We start from the raw sequence: 21,144 nt of genomic DNA, 5'->3' as shown, positions 1-21,144 counted from the left end.
GATGAAAAATATTGTATCTCTAATCCAAGCCCATGTGAAACTGGATATAAAATACAGCTTACTCCAGCTACAAGAGCTGCAAAAAGTCTGATGCCATCTTATTATAACAGTTTAATTTATAATTTATTAGTCAGAGACACTAAATCAGTAGGTTTACTGAAATACTTGAGCTACAGTTTGCTGCTAATACACATTGTTTGACTGAAGCCATGACATCAATGCAGGATTTCTTCATCCTGCCAAGTGAAAACACTTTTCCATGGCAAATTAATCTATTCTAAAGAAACTGGTTTATGTTTACGCATTTGGCAGACGCTTTTTTCCAAAGCGACTTACAGGGGAAAACCAATTAAATCACTCAATCAATCAAATTTTATTTATATAGCGCCAGATCACAAAAAAGTTATCTATGTGGTTTTGTAATGGTTTATGTAATGTGCTTCTGTTGAACTATATACATAAAAGAAAAATATATTTGTGCCAGTGTAGTTATAATATTCTTTTAACTAATATAATTCCAATTGCGTGTATTGTGCGGATCCTTTGTATGGTGCTCTCCGAATCTACACGGCTATATTTAAGTGCAACACCGGAAATGACGCTATTGGCGCGAATAACAACAACACCAGAAGTTTTAATTTCGCCTTCTAAATTAAAATATGTATGCTATTTTATTGTCTGTCGCTGAGTCGTTATAACAAATCTTTTAGGATTTTATACTTGCTAGTAAATTATTTGTGGAAGTATTTTAACGTTATATATATAAGCTAGTTTTCATGTTAGCTAACCGGCTAAACATTTCCTTTAGTCAGCGCTGCATCTGTCTAAAATTGACAGCAACGTTTTAGTTAAATTGATATATGCAGAGACATCTCTTGGTAAGCTACAGTAATTAAAATTCCTCATGACCCTTTGGACTTCATATTGATAAAACATACAATTGTTTATGAATTTACTTACAGCCTGAGTCATCATAGAGGTAAGAAAGTAACAGCTCTCACTTTGGCTAACAACACAAATTAATATTTGTAAATTATTTTAACCTAACACTGCTTGAAAACCACTGTAATAATCTATATTTATTTGTATGTATATGCCAAAATGTCAAATACAGTTTGATATAAAATGTATAGCTTGAGTTCAGGCTTAGATATTTGATGAATTTTCTTGACAGTTTAGTTATGTATTTACAGCCACTGCGGAAAAACAGACGTATATTTTTCTGAAATCCCAGGTTCATGATGTCTAAAACAGACCCGGAGGCTTTCATTGTGAAGTTTGTGGAAACTAAAGGACAAAGAAATGAGTATGCCGTCAAGGCTTATGAGGTAAACTCTCAATATCTGATACCGCCCACACAGCTGATATGTATAAATACATTTTATGATCTGCCTGTTACTTTCGTTGATTTTAATGTTTGTCTCGTGTCTCTTCATTCAGGCCATTTTAGAGCTGCAGTCAGAGAAGCATTTGAAAGCTATCGATGAGGATGCTTTATTACAGATGGACCAGAAGGACAAGTCTCTCTATGTCTTTAGCACCTTCACAACGCCAGCATTTCTGCACTGCAAGAAGGTCAGAATCAATACATATATCAAAAACTGCATCCTGAATTCTGAATTTCACCGATTCTGGTGAAATGCTTTTATGGAGACTAACTGGTTCTTTTCTGATATGGTGTAGCTTGGCTGCAGAATAGTGAGTCCATTAGTGGTGCTGTACTGCCTGCAGCAGCAGCGTTGTGTCCCAAAGGCAGAAAATCCAGTCTATAACATGGCCATGGCTGACATCACTATCTCCTGCACCAGTTTGGATAAAGCGATGCGGGTTCGTTTGCCCTCTTTGATTCAAAGCAATTTGGATATCACTTTGGAAATCTGCTGTCTAATAATTGTGAAACGTATCAGTAATTACATTCTTCTCTGAAATATAAAACATGCTAAGGATAAAATAATCACAAATGACCACCTTTAGGTTTATGTCTTCAGAAATAATCTATATGACATATTAAAAGTTCAATATATTTTTCCATTGCTATTGTAAGTGAGGATGTACAATTTGGCACAGCGTCCTTCATAATGTTTTTTCTGCCTGTCCTTCTTAACAGACAGAGGTCATGGATCTGGTGCAGCTCATGGGGGGACGAGTCTACCTTGACCTAAATGTATCCGTTACACACCTAATAGCTGGGGAGGTGGGCTCAAAGAAATACTTAGTAGCTGCAAACCTGGGCAAACCCATCCTACAACCATCATGGGTGAAAGCCTGTTGGGAGAAGTCACAGGATAGGTATTTACTTTTGCATACATGTACATTTCTCTTGTTAGGTATTCATACTGACTGAAACATAGCAGCTTTTTTGGAAAATGATTTTATAGGGCGACACAGTGGTGCAGTGGATAGCACTTGTTCCTCACAGCAAGAAGGTCCTGGGTTGGGACCTTTCTATGTGGAGTTTGCATGCTCTCCTCGAGTCTGCATGGGTTCTCTCCGGGTACTCTGGCTTCCTCCCACCATCCAAAGACATTCACTGATAGGTTAATGGGTTAATTTAAATTGCCCGCCCCCATAGGTGTGAATGTGAGAGTGATTGGTTGTTTGTCTCTATATGTCAGCCCTGCGATGAACTGGCAACAGGTCCAGGGTGTACCTCGCCTTCGCCCATAAACCGCTGGGATAGGCTCCAGCGACCCTAGTGAGGATAAAGCAGGTTCAGATAATGAATGACTGAATGAAGTACAGAGATGCATAGTTTTTTTTCTCATAGATATAATGTACAGCTCCGGAAAAAATGTTTTGACACATTGGACTGTGTATATTTTCTAATGCTGGTAACATTTCACCCCAAATCAAAATAGAAATAATCTCATTTATAGAATGTATTTAGGAAATTACAAGTGGCAATACAGTTTTTGATTATTTTTTTTTGTTAATATTTCCATTAATATAACTTGGAGTGTTTCACAGTGCTGCTGTATGTCACTCCTGAGACAAAAATGCACTCGGCTCTGTGTGGTGTCTTGTGTCTATCCACCTTCCTCTTTGTTACATTCTAGACAGTTTCAGGCCTGGAAATCTGGAGTTGTCTTTTAATTTTTCCAGGGCTGTATTATAGAAAAGCATACAAAGACTTGTTTTGCCTACACTTCTCTTCAACATCAAAGCTTAAACTGTATAAATACTATATGTTTTAGTATATAATAATATAAACACAAATGAAGATAATAACTTATTTCCCTATTATTACTTCCCTCAGTCTTTTCAGGTACACAGACCTACCCACCGATGAGTATCTGTGCCCAGTCCTGCAGGGCTGTACCATATGTGTGACAGGCCTTTCCAGCACAGAGCGCAAAGAGGTGCAGCGGCTCTGTGAGCAGCATGGAGCTACCTACACTGGTCAACTCAAAATGAACGAGTGTACACACCTGATTGTTAGTGAACCAACAGGCAAGTCACCAGCTTTGCTAGCTCCTTTCATTATTTTTTAAACTTTATTTTATAATAAAATGCTTCTAAAGCTCAGATAGGGGTAGGGAAACAATCTAACTTTTTAACTAATAATTTATCTTTTTTTAAGTTATTTTTGAAGTAAATTTTTGAAGGCAATTTTTTGTTATCCCCTATTTTGAGGAAAATAGTCATTCTACCTATAGTTGTGAATATGCCACAGTCATCACTGAAAATATGTTTTATTGCAGGTCAGAAATATGAGTGTGCAAGGAAATGGAATGTGTATTGTGTGTCTCTGCACTGGCTGTTCGACAGCATACAAAAAGGCTTTTGTCAAGATGAAAGTAGGTATATTGTGGAACGCAATGCAGCAACAAAGAGCACTCGACCACACACTTCAACCCCTACAGGCAACAACAAGAAAGAGGGTGAGCTGCAGACTGGAAGTGTTCTTGTTTATTGTTTGTCTAGTATTGCTATTTTATCATGTTATGAAAGATGTTGAGCACTAAAGTCCATTTAGTACATCCCATATTGAACAGATTTCTCTTCCTGTTCTAGAGGGACCATCTGTTTTGGGCTTGAGCAACATTTCTGTCAATGCGAGCATGACAATAAATGACACTGCCCTCACCAATGGCACCATCAGCCACCTGGAAGGTCCGGACCCCATAGATAGCTTTGACCTGACTGTGTGTCCAGCTGATGATATACTGGATGGCTGTAAGGTAAATGCTGCTTTAATTTGGCTAATTTGTTTTCTTTTAATGGATGTACTTGTGTGAACAATCTGATCAAATGTTGTGTAGCTGTATCTGTGTGGCCTGCTGATGAAGAAACTAGAGAAACTGCGGCGTCTGGTTAACTCTGCTGGAGGTCTGCGCTTTAACCAACCCAGTGAAGATCTCACACATGTTGTCATGGGAGACTTAGACCTGGATCTCAAGAATTTTCTCTCCAAAGCAACTCACAGGTCTGAAATACTGGAATAGCGGCTGAACTGTCACAAGTGTAGAATATCTTAGATAACTAACTAAAAGGTACTCGTGTATGCTCATATGTTCCCAGGCCTCATGTTGTGACTGTGCAGTGGCTGCTGGACAGCTTCTCTAAAGGCAGTCTACTCCCAGAAACAGACTACCTCCACCCTAGCTGTCTGCCTCCTGCTCCAGCTGCTGTAACACATCACGCCCCTCCCTCACGGCCCTCAGTTGTGCCCCCCATGGCCAGTCCAAGCACTCCCAGGCAAAAGAGAGCAGAGGAGGATCTGCTGTCACAGTACATGGATGATGATCCTACAGTAGGTGTGTATCCTTTACTGATGGATTTACTGGATGGGTAATAAATAAGATGAGGTGATGAAGGGGTGAATGGCCTGACCAAGCTGAGTATGAAACCTGGTCATTTTTGATGATCATTGCTGGTGTTGGTAGGCTCTTTTTACCTGATATTCAGTTAAAATGAATGTGCTTCACTGTTTCTGAAGCAGCTGTCTCTGTCTGTAGTAAACACTCAGACACACTGAGCATTTCTGTCCATGTGCTTCATTGCAGTTACTTTAGATAAAAATTTCAATATAAATTAAATTATAATAAACATTGGGGCAGTACATTGTGTGTTTTGTTTATTTAATTAATAAAATATCACTTAACTTTATAAAAAATGCTGCAATTAAGTTTTATTCATATTTCCTTTTAATGTTTCATACCATTTTTTATTTAGGCATGTATCAGTTCAGATATTTATTGGTCTCATTGATTAATAAGCACTATTAGCCCTAAAAAACAGTTTAGTTGAATCAGGCTTAATCTAATGTTGTAATAGCAGAAATGGAAGCACGATCCCTTTAGAGTGTCATGGTTATGCAGGTTCATTCATGTGAATATTTAGCTGTTTTGGCAAGATGTACATCATGGTTATAGTGTGAGTATCACACCATTGTTAATTATTTTCTGAAAATAGTCTTTGTTTTTTTAATCTGTAACTGTTGGCTAGAAGGGGGTTCATTTCATTCCTTTTATCTCCTCCAGTTGACATGCCCCCGCCAGTACATGACACCAGCAGGAGATCTGTCAGCTCACCTGCTGGGCCTCCATCTGAGCCCTGGGCCCCAAACCGGAGCACAAGGCAGGAGCCAGACTCCTCCTTACAGGAGGCCAGCGAGGCAGGCCTGTTTATCGGGAAGCGTTTTCTTCTTGTTGGCTTTGGTGCCGAAGCTGAATCTCAGCTCTCCGTGCTGGTGATTGAAAATGGAGGCAGGGTGTTGACAGGCCGCTCACGGGTTGTGGCAGATTATGCTGTGGTTCCACAGCTGGGGTGCTCAGTGGAAGCTACAGTGGATGAGGTGGTCACTGATACATGGCTGGTAAGATCACTCTGATGATGTGGGAAATAATGTCAGTTTTACTCTTTATAATCATAATTTTTTTTTTTTTTTTTTTTGAAGTACACACCCTTCCTCAAAAAAGTACATTATTACAAATTTCCATGAAATTGTTCTGTATTTGCTACTTCTCAGTTTTATCTGTTATGAGAGTAGTTTGTATGTTTGTTAGTCATGGTTCACTTTTGTTAATTTCCAGGCCATGTGTGTGGAGAAGGAGTGTGTTCTGCAGCTGTCATCCAACCCTTTGTTCACTCCGGTTCCTGTGATGGATGGACGTTTTCCTCTGAAAGACTGTGTTCTTTCCGTCAGCCAGTTTACAGGAGCAGAGAGGGAGTCCCTGGTGGACCTGGCAAAGCATCTTGGCGCCAAGTATGTATGGCTGCTCTGCACCTCAGAAAGTTCTGAAGTTTAAGGCTACGCTGTGGCAAAGTTTATGCTTGAGCTTATTATTATTTTGGTTGGTTTAAGAGTGTAGATTTGTATCTGCTCTTTTTTTGTAGTCACTACAGTACAATTCATGCATCACTGCATATCTACACTTGAAATGTCATTTATTATAGTTAATTTGTGAGTTCAACATAATGTCAAAGAAGTGTCAATGTAGAAATTGGATTTATATGGCCAAATTAGTGTAGACTACTAAGAATTTTATATCGTCACAAAGAGACCTCTGCTAGTGTCTGAAACCAAAGCCTAATATTTAAGACAGTATGCTTAATGTATATGTCACTATCACTACCTGTGTTCCTATCTCATGGCCCCATTGTGGTTTGTTCTCGTCCTGACTGTTCGAGGGGATGACAAATCGAATAGCCTTTATTGTCATTGTGTGTGCAATTAATTCAGGAGCGCTACTCCAGTCAGTGCAACAATATGAATAAAAAACCAATGCATAAGAAAATAACAATAGAGCAAATATAAAATTACAAAAAATAAAATAAGAACATAGAATCTAAAAATTAAAATAAGAATAGAACTAGAAAGTAGAAGTAGAAAAAAATAGATATAAAATATAAACATACACAATATTAATCGTATGTATAGCTAAATATATATCTACATTATCTGATGTAGATCATTTTAAGCCAATCTCAAATGCCCTAGTTTTTTATTTTTTTATTTTTTGTAGCGTAAAAGAATTCTGTAATTACCCTTTTAACATGTTTTTTGAGTGGTCTGACGCGAAAGAAGAATTCCGCCCTTTTCTGAGGGCTGGGCTGTGGAATACAGATAGTTAAGGAAGTTAAATACATAATTGACAGTAATATCAAATTACTTTTCAAGAGTATGCTGCTGCATTGAAAAAATTTGTAAAAGTGGTTTCACCTTTCCTTAACAACATAAAAGTGTCACACAGCAGCTTTAGATTCAAGATTCTCTGATTTTGGTTCCTGCAGCTTGTATGGACAAACTGATTTTCAGACTTTTTAACACATGAAATAATATTTATTTGTTTTTAATTTTCTTTTTATTATTTTTACAGGCAGATTTTAGGTTTATATTTAAGCTTTGGGACCACTGAGCAATGTGAACCTCCTCTAATAAATCTCCTTTCCACTCATCTCTCCTGCAGTGTCCAGGATTACTTTGTTCGCCTGGCGAATCAGAAGAAAGGCATGCTGGCCAGCACACATTTGGTGCTGCAGAGCCCTGATGGTACAAAGTACCAGGCAGCAAAGAAATGGGGGCTTCCAGCTGTCACCATGCACTGGATCCTGGAGTCTGCTAGAACCGGCCAGAGGGCACAGGAGGAGCGTTTTCTGGTTGATCTTCCACCTTCACCAGGTTAGGGAGATGAAACCTTTGAAATGTATTAAGCAAAGTGTGCGACTAAAAGGTTATGTTTAAAAAAGGGGGAAATTATGGGTTTTTTAGAGATTATATTTTAAAACTACATAATTGATGTTTTTGTTCTCATTCCACAGAGAGGGACGATGAGAGTTTTGTCGTTGGATCCCAGAGGACAGTCATGCCTCCTCCAGCGCGTTCGTCTCCAGAGATCCCTTTGCTGGGTCTACAGAGTGGTAAAGCTGTTACCCCACTAGATTTAGGACGCTTTCAGAGCAAAGTGTTTCGCTCTGTGTTGGATGAGATGAAGCCCAAAGTGGATGTGAGTACCCCCGTACAAACAAAGGAGACCGGCAGAAAGAAGCCACCTCAGAAGGAGCCCTCACTGCAGCTGGACACTCCGTCTCGCTTCCTCAGCAGAGATCAACTTTTTAGGCCTTCGTTCAACGTCAAGGTTAGAATTCAAGAGATTCAAAGGTCCACAGCATTTTAATGTAGTCCTGTAGCAGATGTTTGATATACTGCAGTGTGTAATAAGATGTTTTCTTGTTAAGGATGCACTTGGAGTTTTGGAGACTCCAGGAGGGAGAGCCAAACCAGAACAAAGGGTAGAAACTCCACTGACTGATGTTATCAACAGGAACCTGAAGGTGGCGCTGGCCAACAGCAGCCGTAATAATGTCCCAGAAATGCAAGAGGTGTCTGCTAGCCCTCAGCTTACCAAAACCACTGCAGAGGAGGTAAAAAAAGCACTATACAGAATGTCTGTTTGAGAATGAGTCAATATATTCTGCACTCATCAGCTCCCAGATCAGCAAAAACATTTTAATTCAAAGGAAACTTGGGCATATGGTCAAGTAGCTTTTTTAAGACAGTATAATTCCTCATTATAACCACAGAATTTTTAATAACAATATTTTTGCACATTTATGTATGTATATTTCTTTAGTTATATTGATTATATATTGTCTAGTACATATTGTACAAATTGCTGTTCTAGTTGTGCCTCAATAGAGTGTTTTAATGTGTATATTTGGAACATTTATATACAGGATATATGTATAAAAAATGTTTTTCTTTTTTGTTGTATTGATAATTTCTTTCCTGCTACCTTTTATTACACTTGAATGGAGCAACTGTCACACACAATAATTTCCCTCTGGGATTAATGAAGTATTCTGATTCTGATCACATCTGTTTTTCCCACTCATTCAGGTCCCGGAAAAGGAGGCCACCCCCCTGGCGGGTGTTGTGATCTGTGTTGGAAAGAAGCTAAGCAAAATGCAGGGTGAACTGAATGCTATTGCTGCATCACTTGGAGCTGACTTCAGGTATTCAACATTCTATAAATGTCTTTTACTTTGACCAGCTGTGAGTGCGAAGGTCCATTAAACCTCATCTGTCTCATCTCCAGGTGGGCCTGTGATGACACAGTGACGCACTACATTTACCAGGGCCGAGTGGGGGACAACACACGGGAATTCAGGGCAGTTAAGGAGAGAGGGCTGCATGTGGTCTCCCAGCATTGGCTGCAAGCGGTACGTTTCCTAGTAGAAAATTCAAAGATTTTTATTTTGTCAACTCACTAGATCCACAGGGTATATAGATAATTGAGATGTCATTTCTCTCCCACCTTGTAATTAAAAAGCCATGCAAATTAAAAAAATAAAAAAAGAGGTAAAAATAGAATAAGAATAAATAGGGGGTATAAAGAATAAACTCTAATAGGATATAAAGTGTGTATTAAATCAGCAGTGGTGGTGCAATCAGTACTGGTTATGAGGTGAATAATGGATCAGAACAGCAGCAGATATGGCAATAATGCAGTTTTAGAAATAAAGTGCAGTAGAGGATCAGCAGCAATGTGAGAGTATCACTGAGTGTAGTCTACTGAGTCCTGTGCAAAAATAAAAGTACATATACAGTTGATGAATTTTAATAATACTAATGCTGGGGATAATGTGGACAGCTCGTCTGTTGAAGTGGTGCTTTTTGCTACTCTTTCTGTCGTCCATCTGTCTTGACCCTTTGCCATCATTTAGTTTCAGCTGTCATGGCAAACGCATTTTCTGTTTATTTTCTTGACTGATTCAAGGTGCCATTTTCTAGTATTACTTGACATCTCTGGCAAATATAAAGCACAATGGATGGAGTTAATGGGAGTCAGTGATACTAAGCTGACATGTGTAATAAGGGCTACGGTTCAGTTTTGTGGTGACAAGGGAATGTGCCATGATGCTATGATGGCTCCTCCTTATTTGTAGCATTTTCTCATTATGTTACTCACATTCCTTCAGAAAGACCACATCCTTTGCTGATGGGCCATATCTTCTTTGGTAGTTAGTTGATATATCTTGTAAAAAAAAAAAAAAAAAAAATCAACATTCCTCATCATTAGTGGTTAAAGATTAAAAAGAAAATGCAAACTAGTGCCTGATGTGTGTCCAGAGTTTGAAAATATTTTGCTGCTTCTGTCATTGGTTTTCTAATGACATAAAAAAAAAAATTCTCTCCTGGAAGATGCATAAATAATTTGTAGATATGCTTTATTTGATATTCTGTCTCTGTGGCTTGTTAAGTACAGCTTTGTGCCCCCAGTTTAATTACTTCTTCACTTACCGCACTTTACATCAGGGAAATAATCACCCCATTGAAAAAATCAGAATAGCTCATCGAAAACAGCTTTGATATGCTAATGTTAATGACAGATGGGATTTGCCATTATATTTCCCCCACACAATCATTTTAATTTATTTATTTTTGTGACAGCTCTAATAAATTTCTGTGCGCACATAGTATACTGCATGTACTAACAAGCTCCCATGCTGTCTTGTGCAGTGTGCTGAGGAGCAGAGACACGTCCCAGAGTCTCTGTATCCTTTCACCTACAACCCTAAGATGAGCCTAAACCTCAGCCAGGTGCCTAACAGCTCACAGAGGTCTCCACCGTTAACAAGGACCCAACTTAAGGACAGCAAGGTACATTTGAATCCAATTTTCCGCTGTCAACAGACAATGTACCTCCTTAATGTAAGCGTATCTCATTTAATTATGTTTGATTGCCTCTTAGCTTGAACACGGTGCCACCGAAGAGACTTCAGTCCGTCGTATAAGTGATGGGAGTGTCGATCAAGAGGACTTGGACACCACAAACAGAGGCGGTGCTTGTCTTCTTTCAGCTCCACTACTGAATTTGATGTTGTTGCTGAAGGATTTTAATGAACACAGAGGTTTACTTGGTTGATATTTCTCTTTCCAGATATTTCAGAAACTCTAGAAATGAGGGAAAACTTACAAAGACAGCTGCAGGAGATTATGTCAGCCACCAAGCTAACAACAAGCAGACGTACCTCAGTCAGACTCACCAGGATGGGATCAGGAGGGGCTGACTCAGGTCCACAAACTCCTGAAACGAGTCGGGTTGGACGCACTGGAAGCAGACGTACTTTAGAAGCTCTGAGGTATGAAGATAAGGCTATGAGAATGTTGTTGATTTTATTTATTTATTTAACCTTTATTTAGCAAGGTTGGTCCCATTGAGATGGGGGATCTTAGCTCCGATAGTCACATAATTACAGATTTATAATAATAAAAGCATTTGCAAACACAGAAAAAAAACATTTACAATCAGTCGAAACATTTACAGACCAACAGCCTTGATTCCAGAGGTTTCACTCACTCTTTAAAATCAGTCAAAGGAATCAGTGTAGATTAAGCTCAGACTGAAGCTTGTTCCAGGCATCAGGAGCTGAAAACTGAAAAGATTTCTTTCCTAAATCAGTCCTTCTCTTTGGAACAAACAGTTTCAAGGTGTTCATTGAGCGGCGATTGTAACTTCTATGATTCCAGGTTAACAGTTAATGTAAATAAGGAGTAAGTCTCCTCAAAATTGCTTTGTAAAATTGAAATATACCAGTGACTGACAAGCAGATAACAATGACCAGTTTACTCTTCTGTAGAGGTCACAGTGAGGAGTGAGAGAAGTACAGTTTGTAATGAATCTCAGAGTGATCAACAGGTGAAGAGAATGGTCAGGTGAATCCATGTAAAGTACGCTACCTAATGTTTATCCCATACACTCAAATAGTGCGATGCTGTTGTGTCACAATTCCAGGGTTTCCCGAGAAGCAGTTATGGACATAAACACGGAGCCGTCTCAGAGTGAGCAGATAGTCTGGGATGATCCTACAGCCAGGGAGGAGAGGGCCAAGCTGGCTGATAACTTACAGTGGCCCGGGAGTCCCTCACAGCACTCCGAGCCTTTGGCACCTGCACCTCCACCCACTGCAATAAATGGCCCTCAGTTCAGGGACTCCATGACGGACTCTGAGCTGGTGGAGATGGGTGAGTGAGGAGTTCACTATCACCTGAAAGGGTACCTGTACTGGTCATGCTTTCGACATTTAACTGTGCTTTGTCTATTACAAGCAAGACAGGCGCAAATTCAGTAAAAAAATTGCCATAAATGCACCACACTGGATCTTTTTATTGCGTGAATTTTGGGCAGGGGACGGAAACCTATGAGAGTAGCTATTGTCAGCCGGAAGTTACATACTGTTGTTGATTCCAGGCGATCGAGTTTGAATAAACATGCAGCAGTCGGTGAGAAGGTTTGAGAGGATTTCTGGGATTTCTGTGCTGCTTGTTTGTGCAGCCATAAGCTTTGCACTCCACCATTGTCCCAGGGACGCCACCCAGCATTGGATGATAATGTGTCATCTTAGACTGCTGTCTGCTACACGGGGTCAATAACCAGTCCATCGTAGCCTAGATAATCAGACGAATCATCGTGTCTGCGTCACTACCGGTGTTGGATCAGCCTGTGAAGGAGGCAACATGTCTCTGACCATGCCTGACTGACAGAGCAGAAATAGCTAGCAATGAAAATTCACTACAGGTACCCTTTAATATAAGAAAACCTCTCCCCTGGTATAATAATTTTCACTTCTGCCACTTGGTTTTCTAGCTGCTTGTGACGTTATCGATCAGCAGATGGGTCAGAAGGTCACAGCGCCTCCATCAGAGGAGTCAGAAAAAAATATCCTCACTCCTCAGGCTCCCAGCATTGCTTTTCCTCTCGCCAACCCCCCAGTTGCACCAGAGCCACAGGTAAAAGATTATGTTTGTAACAACGAATAGTAGGTGAACTTCAAAGTTATAATAACTCAGTAATTAAGATAATTTGCTTTCATCTAGTTTAGCTGTGTCAAGGATTTGACTTGCACACATGTAAATGCAAGTTTCTGATGTACAGCTCTGGGAAAATTAAACTTCCACATGTAGATACGAGTTTCAATAAAGTGAACGTTTTTGTTCATTCTAGTATTGATAACGTGTCTCCAAATTTCAAAATAGACCTGTAATTTAGAGCATTTAGCGGCTGTCAGTGACAACTGGTATATACTATGTTAGTTTAAATTGGCCGTAGTTGTGAATGTGACCATGAAAGGTTGTTCTTTTGTATACGTCAGCCTTGTGATGAACTGGTAACGCTGTCTGTTGGTCACTGGGAGAAGCTACAACACTGCTATGCTCAAGAGGAGTAAGTGGTTCAGAAAATACATGGATAGAAAATGAATGAGGACTTGCCAAAAAATTAAAAATAAAAATAATAAATTGCTGTTATTTCAAAGCTCAAAAAAATGCAAGGCAAATAGTTCATTTTACAACAACACATGGTAATGTTCAAACTTGTTTTGGGTGGAATAACCCTGATTTTCAAACAGCTGTCGTGTGTCTTTCACAGTGCTGATTAATTCTTCATGCTTCTCCCAGGGTGAAAATACAAGCAGCTCATCTTTCTTTGATGTCTAGTGACCATTTTCAGTCGAGTTTAAGTCAAGAAAGTTGTCTGTTAATTTTTTCCGGAGCTGTCCTCTATGGTTTTCAGTCACTTTTTTTTTTTTTTTTTTTTTTTCCATCTTGCTCCCTGTGTTAAAAGGTTTTTTTCTTTCTCAGGAGAAGACCGAGGAAGAAAAGCAGCCACCAAGGTTTCAGCTGTCATCCCTCAGCCCTCAGGAGCGCAGTGATTACAGTCAACTCATAGAGGAGCTCGGTGAGTCTCCCTCATAATTAGGGCAGTAACAGCGTTTCATCATTCTGCAGTGTAACGCCTCGCTGAAGTCAGATGAGCTAATCCCTCATGACTAACATGAAGGATTTGCCTCCAGGGTCTGAGAATATTTCCTGCTGAACAATGAATTTGCTGCTGTAAATGAGATCAGCCCTTTGGGTGAACCAAGTTTTATACTGCACCCACAGTTTGAACTGTTATTATATAAAACAGTATCGGGGAATTCTCTCTAGAAAATAGTGTTTACAGAAGCAGAAAGTAAAGCTTCATGTAGTTCACAAGTGAGTCAGCAGGACAGATGGTCTTAGTGATATGTAATTTAACTCTTCAATGTTCATCATCATGTCTATTGCTGTATTTCCACTTTAATGTTGTTTATTGTTCGCCTCACAGTGTATTTGCCTAAGACTTGGTCTAATTGTGATATCTGCCTAAGTTTGCTCTCCTAACACTGTTTCTTCATTTTGCGTCATTGGCTATGACCTGAAAATAAAATGACTTAGGGAGTTATGCTATGAAGCTAACGATCTGTAGTGTACTTTTCTCACTACTTGTTTTGTACAACTAGTATGTTAACACAGTTAAACAGCCAAACTCTGTTTTCCAGAGCCAGGGTATGGAGTGCCGTCACCGTTTTCATGTGACAGATGAAAACTTCTGAGTGAAAGTGTACAAAACAAAGAGGAAGAGAAGCCTCTGTTAGCTGACAGCATGCATGTACATTGTCACATGTAAATACATTCATGCAGAGGTTGCGCTAGACATTTTTATTGTCCATCACTTTGACAGACAGGGTCGAAAATTCCGTCATAACATATTATTATCTGTCATTTCCAATTTTTAGTTTTTAATGATAATGATATATATTTAGTTGTATTTAATGTTCAAAAACATCTCGATGCAACAACTGTAGTTGCTGCTGGCTGATAAACCAACGTGATATCACGACTCGCATAATTATATACACCATTTTTAATTGGTGTGTTATCAGTAGAAATTATAAGCTCAGCCGAGAACACATCTGTATGTCTCACCATGTGCTTTACTGTTTAGGCATCTCTAGCCCATAATACATAGCGCAACTGTCTTTTTTTTTTTTAACTTTATTTTTATCGTTTATTTTATTTATGTACATTACAAAACAAGACAAACATAGGGGACATTTGGGATACATTGACTACAATAAACTTTGTGACTAACAATTGTTTTTAGTAGTGTGACATTGAAATGAAAATTGTCCATTTCTTCCATTTATCATGACATTGTTCTTCTTCAGTCCTCAGTCTGTGGGTCAGAATCTCCATCTCAAATATTCCATTCACAGTTTGTATCCAGTTGTTAGTTGTAGGTGGTTCTAATTTGCACCATTTTTTGGTAATAGCCTTTTTACAGGCTGCTAATAGTATTTTAAACTAGAAGCACTCGGAGAGCGCAGACCTCCGCCAAGGCTGATCAGTGGCCCCCCCCCGTGGGCCCCCCCACACCAAGGAAGTTATGTTTTTGCCAGGGTTTGTTTGTCTGTCTGTCTGTTTGTCTGTCCATTAGTGTGCAACATAACTCAAAAAGTTATGGACAGATTTTGATGAAATTTTCAGGGTTTGTTGGAAATGGGATAAGGAAGAAATGATTAAATTTTGGTGGTGATCGGGCCCACGGGGGGGGGGGGGCACTGATCAGCCCATCAGTGGGGGCCCACCCACCCCCGATCACCACCAAAATTTAATCATTTCTTCCTTATCCCATTTCCAACAAACCCTGAAAATTTCATCCAAATCTGTCCAGAACTTTTTGAGTTATGTTGCACACTAACGAACAGACAAACAAACAAACAGACAAACAAACAAACCCTGGCAAAAACATAACCTCCTTGGCGGAGGTAACAAATAGCTATCATTTTTTCTTACTTTATTACCAATAACACATCCAAAATACATCACCATACATGTTTTACGAATTGCATAATCCAATATCTTAACAATTGTTGAATATACATTATCCCAGAATGATGCAAGTTTAGGACATAAACAAAAGACATGTGCATGATTTACATTGATATCTCCACATTCCCTCCAGCAAGGTTAAACTCTGGACACATATTTAGCTGTAATTTTAGAAGTTATGAAAAATCGAATTATATTTTTCCAACAATGTTCCCTCCATGTTCTTGAAGAAGTGGTTGACTGTTGAGTTCTCCAGATATTGATCCATTCGTCGTCTGAGACACATATTCATAGTTCTTTTTCACATAGCGCAACTCTTAAAGGCATTTCAAAATATAGGCTGACATAATCAATCATTTTCTATACTTTTAACTACTGTAATATATTTTAACACTACCTGAATTATTATTTATCATACATTTTAAATGATTTACAAATAACTTATAAATCCTTTTGGTGTCTTTTCCTGGTGGTCATTCTAGGTGGTGTTGTTCTGGACAAGCAGTCTTTTGACCCCAGCTGCTCCCACATCATTGTAGGGACTCCTCTGCGCAACGAGAAATATCTGGCAGCGATGGCAGCTGGCAAATGGATCCTACACCGCTCATACCTGGAGGCCTGCCGGTCTGTCAGCTGCTTCATCGAGGTCAGGATCTCAAGGCAGCTTCATAAAGAGGAACAATAATGCTGCATTCCAGAGTGCTGGGAGATGGCAAGTTTCTGGCGTCCAACTCAGTAAAATGCATTAGAACACCTGTCCAAGCCAGAGGTCCTTGTTGCAAAGTGGGGTCAGATAGAAGTACCCCGACCTCGCTGCAAACTACAACGTGACGTCAACACAATAATAGTGGCGCACAGTGTGCAAGTTCGCAATGAAAAAAAACTTCACAATGTATAACTGACTCATCCGTCATTTCGCTTCTTCCATCTCGTTTGTGTACATGAGAACACTGTAGTGTCGACAGTCAAAATGCCTCTTCAGTAACAAAGCAAATAGGAACTTAGATCTGTGATCATGTTTGTTGTTTAGGTTCAACATGGATCACATGCAATACTTTGAGGTGGGATGTAGTTAACTCCAGCTGAGATGTATTCTACCTCCCAGCACTCTAGAATGCAGCATAAATCTGGGTCTCCTGGTTTTTCTGTTGTGAAATACAGTTAGTAGATGTCCTTTTTTTTTTCTTTTTTTTTTTAAACTGTCTTGTTTTCCAGGAGGACAGCTTTGAATGGGGCAGCAGCTCCATCCTGGAGGCTTTGCCCTCCATCACATCGCAGCAGAAAAGACTGGCGTTGGCTGCCATGCGCTGGAGGAAAGCCCTGCAGGGACGTACTGAACACGGGGTACATGAGAGACACACAGCTGATTCCAGCGTATAAATCACTGCTGTTTTAATTGTTAGATGCTTAATGTTTAAAACCTGTTTTTGCCTAAACCTCTGCATTTTTCAGGGAGCGTTCAGTGGATGGAACGTCATGCTTAACATCGACCAGAACAGAGATTCAGGCTTCCGGAGGTTACTGCAGTCTGGAGGAGCAAAGGTTCCTGATAGTTCACTTGTTGAGACCTATTGTCCTTTTAGATTCAAGATTCAACAATTTTTTTTTTTCGTCTTCAATTCACTAGATGCACAGGACATAAGGAGAAATTAAATACTGTTTCTCTCACCTTGTGAAACGTCATACTTTTTTTTTAAAATAGGTAAAAATAGACTAAGAATAACAATAAATTAGTGGTATAAAGAGTAAACTATAGCAGAATATAAAGTGTGCATGTCAGTCTATTGTAGTCCAATACAGTAATGAATGTAAGATGAGGAGGTACATAATGGAACCAGACAGCAGCAGATAGCGCAATAGTGCAACGAAACACTTATTAACCATTAGAGCTGTAGTACTTAAGATAGGCCTTGGTCCTGACACTGTTCTCAAGACCACCGTTTGACATCCTCTGTCTCTTTTTGTCCTGGACTCAACCATGTTTACTCAGTTTTCTTATTATCATAAGAGGACTCAGCTGCAGAAATATGAGCAAATTGCCTGTGCGTCATCAGACTTATTTCCTGACATTATTGTATTATATTTGATGCAAAACATCCTGCAGCAAATTCAACCAATAATGATGACTCATTTCTAATTTTAAGATGTTGAAGAAGAGGCTGCAGCTGTCTGTAGGAGTTACCAGCCAAATATTCTTTATTTAACTGGTGACCTGAATGTCAGAGTTCATCTGTAACAACATCCAAAAGTGAATGCAGCAGTGAGGCTGCAGCTAATGATTATTTTCAGTGTGGATTAATCAACTTAAAGTCATAAAGTAGTGGAAAGTGTTCCCCAAAGCTCATCACGACTTCCTCAAATGTCTCATTCTGTCACAACCCAATGATTTTCATCTTACTGTCAAAAATGAAAGACCAGAAAATATTCACATTTATTAAGATGGAATCTGGAAGTTGTCCTTTTTTATCTCTCCGGCCGATTGGCCATGAGTTAATGTGAAGACGCTGTATGTCATCATCTTGATTAGCCATTTCTTCAAACATCTTCTCTGACAAAACTACTGCTCTGATTCATTTCAAATTTTATAAGTAGGTTCCTTGGGACAATGTCTACAAAGATTAACAGGTTTCAGAAATTATTATAATGGTACATATTTTGATAGCTTATATCATGGAAATGGTTACAGATATCAGTATAGCTACTATGAGCACTGATAGAAGTCATATATGGACTTTGGTTTATTTAGTTGAGTTCTCCTCCAGTGAAGGTACCACCCACTTCTATTGGGGGATTGATCTCCTGCATCAACACCACAAGACTAACATAGAGGCAGAACCTGACAACCTTACACATTCAACTTGTTATTGATTCTTGATAGAACATCCTGGTGAGATATAGGGACATTGGTTCAATATTTTTTTTTGCTTAAAAGATTACTCAAAGCAGTTGCTGATGATCAAAATAGTTATTTCATTTAGTTATTATTTTTTAGATTGAATAGTCAAGTCGATTAGTCCATTAGTTGAACCCTCCACCCAAACAAAATAGTAATAATAAAAAAACTGACCAACCAAGGAGCAGGTGAACCACAGATATGCCATTTTAATTTTTCAAAACACTTCAAACAGATTTTACTGAACATATGTACCACTAGGGCATGGATCGACCACCTTTGCAATCTAAAGAGCCATTTTAGGACAGAAAGAGAAAACAAAACTGTCTGGTGCCAAAAGATACCCTGACATTTTTCCTCAAATTGGTAAATGTTTAAGAAACATTTTAGGAGTAGTTTGTACAGAATATGTGGAGAATAAATCAAAGTTTGAGTGCATTTACAGAACCACAAAGAAATTACAGAACTAAAGAAAACTGATAATTGTCATTATTTTCATTCAAAAATCAACTAGTATGTGAAGGCTTTCTTTGCAGTCTTTGCAGAGTGTCATAAAATTAAAGTCATCTGCTTTTACTACTACTACTATTATTTTTTGAAAATTCATTTGGAGTATAGTCTACATTTTTCCAACTGCATAACATCAGAATCACTTTATGGTAGCAACAATAATAGCAAAATGTGTAAAAAAAAAAAAAAATCAATAATAGCAATAAAGTGTTATTCATTTCCTTATGGTTTTTGATAGCCATTTTGAGCCACTGGAAAAGAGCCTAAGAGCCATAGGTGGCCCCGGAGCCACATACAGGGTGGGGAAGCAAAATTTACAATATTTTGAGGCAGGGATTGAAAGACAGTGTATGACCAATTAGTTTATTGAAAGTCATGAGAATTTATTTGCCACAAGAAAATTTACATAATAGAAAATGTTTTTATTCTATGTGTCCTCCTTCTTTCTCAATAACTGCCTTCACATGCTTCCTGAAACTTGCGCAAGTGTTCCTCAAATATTCCGGTGACAACTTCTCCCATTCTTCTTTAATAGTATCTTCCAGACTTTCTCGTAATAGTTTTGCTCATAGTCATTCTCTTCTTTACATTATAAACAGTCTTTATGGACACTCCAACTATTTTTGAAATCTCCTTTGGTGTGACGAGTGCATTCAGCAAATCACACACTCTTTGACGTTTGCTTTCCTGATTACTCATATGGGCAAAAGTTTCTGAAAAGGTATGGATAATAGTGTTAGGTATGATTATGACATCAATATATGTTTGGTTTCAAAACAACTGACGTAGTGCCTCCTGAGAGAAAACAACTAAATGTTCATTGTAAATTTTGCTTCCCCACCCTGTATAGCCTACCCCTGCACTAGGGCAGAAACAGTAACATAAACATTACATCCCTATTTCTATGAAGTAGAACATAAATCCCATCCCCACTCCCACCCCAAAACAGAAGAAGTAGAGTAGTGGACTATACTTACAGTTCTGATGAATCAACTAATTGAATATTCGTGCTCTTCTTTGGTAATTGCTTAATCTTTGCAGCTCTACAACACAGTCTGCATTTTCCGAAACTCAACATTCACTAACATTTGTGAATACACATACAATACAATACATCTATACATTATATATAGAGAGTGATGATTTTGAGTCATTTATATCAACCAGGTCTGTTTGGTCTAACAGTTTTACCCAGTCTATACTTAGTGATTGTGTGTTTTGAGGTTTATCCCTGTGTTTCTCAGTCTTTTAATTTTTCCTTACACTTAGTATAACAAAAATACACATCTGCCTCCTATCTGTGTAAGTTTAAAGAAAGCAGTGTGTTCATATCATCCCATCAGACATATTCTTATACCAATATATGAACATGTAACCATAATGCACTTGCTGTGTATTGTGTCCTGGTCTTGGCTCAGTCTCAGATAGGCTTCTAATAAATCTAATCTAATCTAGACCGTCATTTTAACCCCCTTTGCGCTTCATCCCACTCACCTATACCTTCATGTCCAGGTCCTGCCCAGTCCATCTCCATCACGGTACAAAGACGCCACTCACCTGTTTGCAGACTTCAGTCGGTTGAAGCCTGGAGACTTCAGAGTCAACGTATCCGAGGCAACATCACAAGGGGTCACATGTCTGAAGCCGGAGTATATCGCGGACTACCTCATGCAGGTTAGCAGAGATAGACTCTACCATACTTCTTTATCAGTTTATGTTCAAATATAAAAATGTATTGAGGCTAATGTAAAGCAGTTTAAATGTACACTCTGCTCATTTCATCATTTGTTGTTAAATTATTCTCTCTGTTAAAAGGATCCCGCCCCTCCTATCGAGTTGTATCTCCTGACTGAAGCTCCTCCCTGTGATGAAACTCCAGGCACGCCGACTCGCAAACGTAAATTAGCGACAGAAAACTCCAGACTGAAAAAAAGCCGCCTGAACTGAAAACAAAGCACTACAAATGGTCCCATCAATGCTTTTACATCTCTGGAAATGAATATGTATATATGTTTGTTTGTTTTTTTAAGTGTCCCGCTTAAAAATAAAATAAATGTTTCACTTGCTCTTTTATTTCTTGCATTTTTATTCAATAGTGTTG

The 21,144-nt window shown here is 38.9% G+C and overlaps 1 protein-coding gene across 2 annotated transcripts; it reads left to right on the top strand.

The window, feature by feature from the left end:
• Nucleotides 1-595: 595 nt before the first annotated feature.
• topbp1 (DNA topoisomerase II binding protein 1) lies at nt 596-21,116 on the top strand. Of its 2 annotated transcripts, none has more exons than XM_030122924.1 (28): nt 596-979; nt 1,235-1,328; nt 1,441-1,575; nt 1,684-1,827; nt 2,108-2,289; nt 3,257-3,450; nt 3,702-3,881; nt 4,015-4,181; nt 4,263-4,426; nt 4,522-4,757; nt 5,484-5,818; nt 6,036-6,208; nt 7,413-7,624; nt 7,765-8,081; nt 8,182-8,367; nt 8,843-8,958; nt 9,042-9,165; nt 10,466-10,606; nt 10,698-10,788; nt 10,887-11,088; nt 11,742-11,971; nt 12,594-12,736; nt 13,586-13,682; nt 16,123-16,286; nt 16,856-16,984; nt 17,093-17,182; nt 20,556-20,717; nt 20,859-21,116. In XM_030122924.1, the coding sequence occupies exons 2-28, from the start codon at nt 1,239-1,241 to the stop codon at nt 20,988-20,990; spliced, it is 4,536 nt and encodes a 1,511-aa protein (XP_029978784.1). In that variant the 5' UTR covers nt 596-979; nt 1,235-1,238; the 3' UTR covers nt 20,991-21,116. The 2 variants fall into 2 exon arrangements, with proteins under 2 accessions (XP_029978784.1, XP_029978783.1); XM_030122923.1 differs by having other exon boundaries at nt 10,698-10,794.
• Nucleotides 21,117-21,144: the final 28 nt, after the last annotated feature.

The sequence above is a fragment of the Sphaeramia orbicularis genome, chromosome 20 (assembly GCF_902148855.1).
Source record: "Sphaeramia orbicularis chromosome 20, fSphaOr1.1, whole genome shotgun sequence".
NCBI lineage: Eukaryota > Metazoa > Chordata > Actinopteri > Kurtiformes > Apogonidae > Sphaeramia > Sphaeramia orbicularis.
The sequence above is the reverse complement of the archived record's forward strand: the minus strand, read 5'-3'. Positions and strand labels throughout refer to the sequence as shown.